General features: G+C 46.4%; 1 protein-coding gene across 3 annotated transcripts in view; it reads right to left on the bottom strand.

Moving 5' to 3' along the window:
• Positions 1-4,859: 4,859 nt before the first annotated feature.
• The window catches only part of PDE5A (phosphodiesterase 5A), a 46,825-nt gene continuing 42,051 nt past the window's right edge, over positions 4,860-9,633 (bottom strand). For all 3 annotated transcript variants that reach the window (XM_061565458.1, XM_061565459.1, XM_061565460.1), the window contains exons 22-23: positions 8,779-8,862; positions 4,860-6,709 (exon numbers count right to left, since the gene is read on the bottom strand). In XM_061565458.1, the coding sequence (XP_061421442.1) occupies positions 6,569-6,709; positions 8,779-8,862 (225 nt within the window). In that variant the 3' untranslated portion in view covers positions 4,860-6,568. The remainder of the gene's footprint in view (positions 6,710-8,778; positions 8,863-9,633) is intronic.

Genomic DNA, 9,633 nt, shown 5'->3' with positions numbered 1-9,633 from the left:
GGAATTAAATTAACTGAGGCAAAATGTAATGTTTGGTCGCTTCTCAAAGACCAAAGAAATGTTGCAGCCTCGCAGAAGCCATATCTCTCGTGCATTCTAGTTTTGTGTTCAACACAAACACAACACAGGGACTATTAAGTGCTCACAGAACCCTTTCAGGGCGTGCAGCGTGTATATCCATACACAAAACTCGCATTTCTACACATGCCCTTTTAGTAGTTATTGTTCACGTGCCGTGATAATTGTAATTTATGTTTTATCCAATTGTGTCGCGTCAACATGCAAATGCGACATTTTAAAAGAGTCCCTTTTGAGTTACTGAACCTCATGAATACGATTACAGACATACGACGGCGGCGATGTTTGTTGTTTTAGATTGTGGGCAGTCAACATGAAACGCGGACGGAAAGAGAAAAGGGAAAAAATAATGCAATGAACAATTTTATGCTCAATTTCATGCCAGCCCAAACACCTCGCAAGCAATTTTAGTGTGGCCTATCCGAACCTGCCAATTAAAAAAAAACGTATTTGAAAAAAGCCACGATGTAGCATTTCAAGCACTCTGTGGCCTATGGGGGGAAGGGGGCTGAGTGTGTCATGAGCTACTGACTCTGGTTTATGAGCTTCATTTCTTTCGTTTGTTAAAAAAAAAAGTCATTTGAGCACCGGTGGGGGGTACGCGTCCCAGTGCACGCCGCGGTGCATCGTTCATGCACGTAATGAGTGCCACGAGGTCTCCCAAGCCACTCCTCGACCCAACTACTGCACGTGCCCGTGTCTATTACGGACACCCACGCTTCCATTAACAATCGATATATCAATCAGGCTGCGGTTTAGGGAGGCTCACAAGCTGACCACTTTGTCACTCCAGGAATATAGATGTCGCTTGTCGGCGCATGGGGTCAAACCCAGTGAGCAACGCGCGCATCCGTGATGCCAGACAATCACGGTCGCATGGGTTTTTACGTGACTGAACACATGGAAAGTCAAACAGGAACACGTGTTTCTGGTTTAGCCTTTAATATGCTTTATTTTACCAACACGTTCCATTTGTTGTGCAGTTGTAAATTATTGTGAAAACCGTAGCCTTTAGAAAATCTCTCGGTAAAATAGTGAAACTGTAGTTACACAAAGTTGTGTCTGTAGACTGGTAACTTGCTGAATTATAGTGCCGTTTTCCAGCATCTAAACTAGGTGTTTGGCAGCCCATCAATGGCTTTTTGAAGTGTTTCAAACATTTATCTGCAGGTCGACTCTGCCCTCGAGGCAATCCCGTGTTGTCGTGCTCAAACATACATTTGTCATCAAATTTTAATTAAATTAAAAGCGTTAGAAAGACAACAAAATAGATGCTGGCATTACCTCCGTTACCAAACACATGCGCTAAGAGCAACGTAAAGCCACTGAATATTAACAATCTCTCCATTCCACACTCCAGTCTTTATCTGCACGGCTCGCATCTGTACTTTGTGTTCGCTTGCGTCCTTGACCAAATACCTTTGACAATTGTTTAATTCTGCGAAGGGGACCAGAGAGCACGAGTCATTAGTGCCCGCTTTGCGGTGCTTTGTGGTGCTCTGGATTGCTTTTCGATCCGATGAGGTGCACATTCAAAAATGTATGGGTGTGTTGTTCATATGTTTGTGGTGTGCTACAGTGAAGAGCCACGGCTTAGTGATTGAGTGCATTGCGTTATAAACCTGACGACCAGCATTCAACTCCTGGCCAGGCAAACCATTGCCTGTTGGAATTTGAAACTGGTCTGGTCCTTCGACATTGTCTGTCAAAAGACAAAGGCAGTCGGACGTGTTGGTCGCACCGGCCCTTCATGCGCTCCTCTGTCTTCATATGCTAGTTAACATGACTTGTCTTAACAAAATATTATGTCTGGCCTTATCCTAACACTACACGGCGTTCAGTAAGGCTACGACTCTGGGCTTTTAAATGTATATTACCAAATCCATCAAAATAGTAATTAAATTTTTTAAATCAGACTTTTTTGCACTCACGAATCAGCTGCAATGTAATGTTTAATGCATATAAATGAAACTTCTATTGCAAACTTTGTAATTCACCAATGTAATCTACATCGGTAGCTTAATTAACAAATCCTTTAAGTAGCAATGGGTATGATTGATGCATTTCACAAGAAAGCTGTATTAACTCATGAGAAATTATCAATATCAGAAAGCCCGTTCGATGTGTATACGTTTGACTGAATAGAAAAGTTTGTTCAAAAGACCCATATCTTCATGCTCTAAGCCGTGCACCTTACATACGCATATTCGTATTTATTTTGATGTGTTAGTTCACATCCAAAGCCAAACATTAAAAAAGCAGGAATCTATGGCAGCTCAGCGCAGTACAGGGCATTTATCAAGTGCAGCCAAACCCACAATGTGACAAGATTTACCTACGACCTCCTGCTTAGAATGCACGAAATTCAATATACTGCTTATAAATAAATATAATCCTGTTTCCCGACAGCCTGTATCCTTCCTATATCCTTCTTTCAAGAAAAATATATCTAAGCACAGAATATATTGTGCAGAGGAGTGGCTTTGAATACCAAAGTAGAGCTTTATATTTTTTCAATTGAACAAATTCCAATTTGATATAAAAATGCTAAATATCACTTATAATCTTAGCAATAACTTCCACCACCGGCTCACCTTCAATTTAATTCATACAGATAATAATAATATATTGATACATAATAACGGAGTACATTTGATATGCACACGCAAATCTATCATCGCGAAGGCGCTGATGTGTTTCAGATACGGTCTGCAGTAGTTTCACAGCAAAGGCTGACATTGCTTTGTGTAATCCCAATTGAGTAGTGTGCCGATGAGGCTCCAAATGTGGACCATGATGCCGGCACACTATGGCCGACGTGTTTCAAATGGCTTCAGAGGGATCTTTCGAGTGCGCCGTTAAGCAGACGGCGCGTACTGTAATGGTTAATACACCCGCAAAAAATAACCAGGGTGGCCTGCCGGATTCAAACCCACCGAACTTCTGCAATAATAAATTATCAATGCAGCTGGCAATCAAAGTGCACCACTTGGTTGTCAGTGCCTATGAAGACTAAACGGATATTGTATCATCATCGTCCAAATAATTCCATCGTCTGCTAACTAGATATCGATACAGAAAAATACGTAAAGAAGAAAACAAGCGAAATTAAACGAATGTCCCTGACTGCCCCCCCCCCCCCGTGCCACTCCACGCTTTGGTCTCACAGTGCTATTTCATGCGCTGGACAACGCAGCGTCAACTTAGAAAACTGCCTCCAGGTTGACGTCGCCCTCTAGCGGCTGCTTGGTGCAGGGTTAGAGATGTTGTTGGTGCGTCTTGAACGGGTGAATGAGCTGGTTTACTGACATTATTGGCAGCCAGTGTCAGTGGAGAGCTTTTGATATTAGATGTGTCATCCACTCGCCTCGTGTTTTGAGTTAAAATGCGACCTTGAATCGTGACAATGAGTCGTCCCGCATAATGAGGTTTAATACGCAGTAGGCTTTCGCGACAAATATTATTCATAAAAGTTTTGTTTTCAGGTTAGATTGCGTAAATATGCGTCGTTAAACCCGCCAACAGCCAATGCATAATTAGTAACGAAGCAGGCGTTGAAGTAGTAACTAATTGGCACATTTAGTTCACGTGACCAACCTTATTAAATGACTGTGTCTGGTGGTGGTTGGTTAATGATACATTTTAATTTACACAATTTAACAAAAAACCTTTACAGTGTTATATCCATGGGACCTTTTTGCCAGTGTCAAAATATACACACCTAAATATAGAACAGGCGTCAGTGTCGGGATCGAGATAGACGACCTCCTGTAAATCAACCTGGTGAGGTAGTTAACATATTAGGCTCTTTCACCAGAGAGGGTCCCACCGTCCAGAAGGGCCTGGAGCCAAACACGTGGAGAATAGCGTCTCGACAACCAATGGGAGCATTGCTCAATTTGAATGTGTTTAACGAGTAGCAGGATTTCGTGACCAATATTATCCATCAGTTTTTTTTTTTAGGGTTAGAAAAAATCGTGGGTCTACTCTCCAACACACTGGTGTGCTCAACTAGTCACTAATTGGCATGCCTTGTTGACGTGACAAACCTTACTAACTCTCTATATATTTGAAGTTTGCATGTTCTCCCTGTGGTCGTGCAGATTTTTCTTCGAGTCCTTCCGGTTTTCCCCTCTACATTTATAATCAAAATCACGCATTTAGACTCTTTGGCTGCTATCAATTCCCACTTCGTTGAGCTATCATTTGTGGCCAGATAGCTTCTGAAAAAGAACTATTTCGCTCAGTGGGTCTTACCTGGTTAAAAACAATCTTTGCTTTTCAAATATAAATCAAATATAAGCCCATGGGTTCAATGTGAGACACCAGCTGAGAAGGCTTCTGTCGAGGGGTTTGTGTGCGGTTGAAGCCGTATATTGTTGGGTGCACGCTCGTGAGCAAGTATGTTGCTGTGTGTAGCCAAGTAGGGAACGAATGTGGTCGACACGAGCAGCGTTAAAGCCGTGTTACTAGTGGCGAGGGAAGGCACTGCGCTGGAGAGAGCATGGGCGCTTGAGTGCCGCCAGTGTATCGTGCTCCATTAAGACATCTCTACAAAGCCGTGTTGTATCAGTTTTCTTTAACAACTACAGTCTTCAGAACTGCAAAAGCGTCTCTTGAGGTCGCCACGAGATTGACTCGTAAACTACCTGGGACGATACAAAAGCAACACGTTTCAAGTGTGGGCTGGATGATCGCACCTGTAATTCTTGCTATGCTATTCCCACTATCGCTAAGACGTACAGAACACACGCTGAACACATGCCACCACAAACTCGAGAAACATTTCCAACAATGTTTACTGTACAATGTAAAAAATATACTAACAATATGTACAGAAGCAGGAGCATCTTCAAAGGTACATACACAGGTTTGGGTAAAAAAAGAAAAAAAATTGTATAAATGAATGTCCGGCTTCCAACAATGCATTTATACAAAGTTCTCACGTGGTTGACGTGGAAATGCGGTGGCTGTGAAATATTGTTATAAAATATGTGAGGCTCGGAGCGGGCATACTCGAACATTACAGTAGGACGCATACAGATCGGATTTAGGACATGAGAAGCACAGCAAGCGGTATGCGTCGTGGTGCATCATTGCCAAATCCAAACATCCCTCCACGACACGTTACAATCTGGTCGCTTCGTTTGCGTGACAAGCGGTGACTAACCAGGCTGCCATCTGGTGGCACAATGGTAGAGCAACCGGCTCGCAATCAGAAAGTTGCCAGTCAAGATCTTGGTTTGGAGATTGACTGTTGACGGCCCATCATCCCTCCGGGGTGACTAAAACGAGCACAAATTTGCGGTAAAGTCAACAATGATTATCCTGTGGATAGACGCCCCCCACCATAGAAATGTTGGTATTCCACCACTGGCTCTGCAAACGAGGAATGCGGGGGTGCAAGGGGGGGGGGAGCGTGAACATCAATTTCTCAATGCTCATTTGAGCAGCAGGAAATCAAAAAGACACCACAAGCTGTTTGCGGAGGGTTTTTTTCTCTCTCGTTTGTCACGATGCCAGATGTTAACAACGTGGCACAGTTGGAGCGGACAGGAGGCGTGCGAGCAGTGGCCTATGAGAGCTGGTGACAGCCCTGCCGATGGCTGACACGTACGCGGAGATTATCGCGAGGGTGCACCACGTCGCAAACACCGTCCACTGAGAGCAGACGCAGAATGCAGGACATGCAGTACATCACATTCTCACGCACAGCAGACACGCGATCGCGGACACATGGGGCACAACACGTGAACAAACCACAGAGTGTGTGGACAGTCTCGCAGATGAGGTTGGCAGAACTTTCACAAGCTACAGGAATAAATTAATGCGAGCGGTGCGCAGAGCAGTACTGAGTGAACCCCTCACTGCGGTGATGTGCAAACTAGCACCAGTCATACTGCTTATTGCCAAGTGTACTGTCGTGGGTGGAAGGTCTCTAGCATTAAAATTAATATCCGTCCAATTTCAACGCTGCCACCTTGTTGCAGTCCAGTGTATACAGATGGGTCTACTTTGATGCCCTCAGTGGCGTAGCCATCAAGATGTCCAGGCGGTGCACGTGATGATAAGCCGCTTTCGTTGAGCTATCATTTGTTTTAGTTTTTAAATACAAGGCCGTGGGCAGGGCCACTCAATGTGATACACCGGCCAAGAAGACTTCTGAGGAGAGACACGCGTGGTGCTGTGTGCGGTCGAGGCGCAAAGGCCACGAATGGGGTGGAACGTCACCCCGGGGTGCGGTGGGAGCCGTTTGATCGCCTGTACCCCGGGGCCCAAGCCAATCGCGGCCACTACGCCGCCGGAGGTCGTCTCCTGCTGCGAGGGCCACCTCGCATGCACGAGTTTCACGATCGTCCCCCTGGGGACTACACGCAATGGAAAGAAAAACGTAGAATGTCCGCATCCCTATCTGGGGTGTAGTAACAAAATGTCTTCGCGCATACAGTGCATAATAACATCTTCCTGACTGAACGTTTCGGTCTCGATTTCATTTCAATCCTTCATCGTTGAGCTCCGCTCCCGGATCCTGCTGCCCATCGCACCTCGTCGTGAGCTTCTCCCAGTTTTGCCGATTGCTTTGGCAGCCGCTGAGCAAGGGCGCGCACGCTGGGAACACGCAACTGAGGGCCTGCGGGAGGGGACGCGGCGGGGAGTAGAGAGATCAGAACGATACAAATGCCTCCTTGCAATAAATAACAAAACAACCCAACACCACCCTGCGTGCCAATAACACCGCACTCAGGAGAAAACAATACAGTGCATAAGTACACTAGGTGACGTCTTGGATGCTCTGCTCTGAAGAAGGACCATTGCCTGAAACGTTGCCAATTCGATATTTTTCCGTTTCACGGCAGTGTTACTGACGAATGCGTTGAGTTTTTCCTCAAGAGTCAAGGTTTCCGAATCCATCGCTCACATTTGTACATGCACCTGACCCGCGGTCTGCGGTGTGGTTCTGTCCACGCAGGTCAGCAACTGCGTGGCAATTTTTGTTGACTATCAAAGAGACAGGAAAGCACACGGGGGGAGGTTGGCGGGGCAGGGGGGGGGTCGCAGCGGCATGCGACGGAGGAGCCGGGGGTCGCGATGGTGGTGCCGTTGGGGGGGGGGGGGGGGGCTGTCCTGTACGCCCCTTCCTCTCCATGTCCACGGCCGCGTAACCGTGCTGGCTACGACCGGCGGGGCCGTTGGGTCCAGGGGACGATGCCGCCCGCTGCCGTTCTCCATGACCGACCGCCGAAGGTGGCTGCCTCAACGCCGCCCTCCCCTTTGTCTCGAAAGCGTTTAGGTTTTTACGACACACGCTTTGCCCGAAGTAGATTCGTAGTCCGGTCTGCCCTAGCCACTGGTGTGGTATATTTGGTGTTTTTTGACCATATGCGAGTGAGGGATACACGGGTGCAAAAAAAGATCAACCGCAACTGAAATGTTTCGTGATATTGAGGAGAAAGAAACGATGGACCATCCACAGCCCATTGTTGAGCACGGAAGCAGGTGACATTGTTTCCCTGTCTGCTCCTCTCATGAACAAATAAATCACACTCGCCCTGACACGATCGTCTTTAGTGTTCCTCACAACCAGCCTCCACCGGCGAGGACAGTAATTACTCAGTTCTAGCTTTATGTTGCATAATTATAGAGTAAGTCATTCCTTGTTTGAGTTGTGTGTGAGTTAGGGGCCGTCCATAAATGACGTCACGCGATTTTGGACGATTTTTGACCCCCCCCCCCCTCGTCACACGACGTCACAAAAAGTCAGACCCCCCTCAAATGACGTCACAAAGCTCTGCCCCCCCCCCCCAAATTTTTTTAAACATGCTTCAAATCGCTTTAAACTATTGTCATTGTAGTGCGTATTTAATGTGGCGCTGCACTCTGATGTTGTAGGAGAAAACATTTATTAAAAAGTCTATTTAATTAAGTAGAACGTGTTGTCTATATTTATTTAAAGTTGCGCATTTTGATGTGACGTCATATTTCTCAACCCCTCCCCCTTGTCACACCCCCCCCCCCCCCCTAGGTGCATGACATCATTTATGGACGGCCCCTTGTGTGTGTGCGTGCGTTAGTGAGATAGCAGTGAAGAGACTGGGTCTGCAGAGGGGGTCTGAAGGTATTTGGAACGTGACCCCCCCCCGTGCCCCTTGTGCCCTGTCGAACACATGCCCCGTGCAGGGGAGGTAAAGTGGAATTCCTCACTCACGCTCATTATCGCTCGCAATAGAGGTGAACTCGAGATTTCATTTTTCTTCCTCTAAAAGTCATGTCTCTATGTTTGGAGTTTGCGTGTCTCTTTGCCCGTGGTCACGTGGATTTTTCTCCGGGTCCTCCGGTTTTTCCCTCCACATTTGGAATCGTGAATCAGAGTATTTGGCTGCTGTAAATATTTCCACGTGATAAACCACTCCGTTGAACTATCATTTGTGGCCTGGTCGTTTGTGAGAAAATAGCTAGATCAGTGGGCCTTTCCTGGTAAAAAAAGAAAGAGTTTGTAAAAATAATAATAATGCCCGACAAGACCGAGACACTGCCGGCGGTCTCGTGGAACAAAACGTCTGACATCATGCCGAACAACGTGCGGTCGAATCCAAAAATACATCGGAGTACCGTACAGCACTATCGCTCAACCCGCGCAGTGGCATCATTTGAACGTGGGTTGAGGCCGAATGCTGCGAGCAAAAGTCTCAACGACCGTACCTCATAGAGGGGCAGGCAGATCCCATCAATGAACCCGACCTGGATGGTCGGGATTTTATCCCTCTTCTCCCGGTTCATCATATCCTGTCAGAGTCACACGGAGTGAGGGGCACAAACGTGCCAACGTTACACCGTCGTAGCGCGCGGTGATCACAATCCCGCGTCACGCACACAGTGGACGAGCGTCCCCTCGCACGGGAGTCTGAGACGGCGGTCGCAGAGCTCTCCCTCCCCGCTGCTGCTGGTGGAGCTGGCCGATAGCAACAATACGTCAACCTGCGAGAGTGAAAGGAACTCAACGTTATTGCTGGCGGTGGGACTTTGTGGGAGCCAATACAGAGTGGAACTCACTCCATTCTACATCATGGGACCTCCTTTGCCAGTGCCAAAATATGAGAATAGGTTTTCCCCTTTAATCTGGCAACAAAACAGCTGTGTTAAGATCTTGATTTGAAGCTATCATGACTGCAGGAATCCATACTCTTTGGTTCTTTCGGTAAAGTCACGTAGGGATAAAATAAAATAAATCACGACGTTTTGGGCGCAACACAAGCGTCCGTCGTCAGGACACTTGTGTTGCGCCCGAAACGTAATTTAATTTATTTTATACCTGCGTGACTTTACCGTTAAGATGTTAAAACACCAAACTGAAACCTTTGACAAGGAATCATGTCTACATTAACCACAATACTTGTGGTCAGAATACAAAACGAAAACGTACTCTGATACGTACTCTGATACGTACGTTTTCGTTTTGTATTCTGACCACAAGTATTGTGGTTAATGCAGACATGATTCCTTGTAAAAGGTTTCAGTTTGGTGTTTTAACATCTTAACACCTATTTTGTTGCTGGA

The sequence above is a fragment of the Lethenteron reissneri genome, chromosome 34 (genome assembly GCF_015708825.2).
Source record: "Lethenteron reissneri isolate LAM-NWPU_2019-01 chromosome 34, ASM1570882v1, whole genome shotgun sequence".
Classification (NCBI taxonomy): Eukaryota; Metazoa; Chordata; class Hyperoartia; order Petromyzontiformes; family Petromyzontidae; genus Lethenteron; species Lethenteron reissneri.
This window is presented reverse-complemented; position numbering and strand designations above follow the sequence as displayed.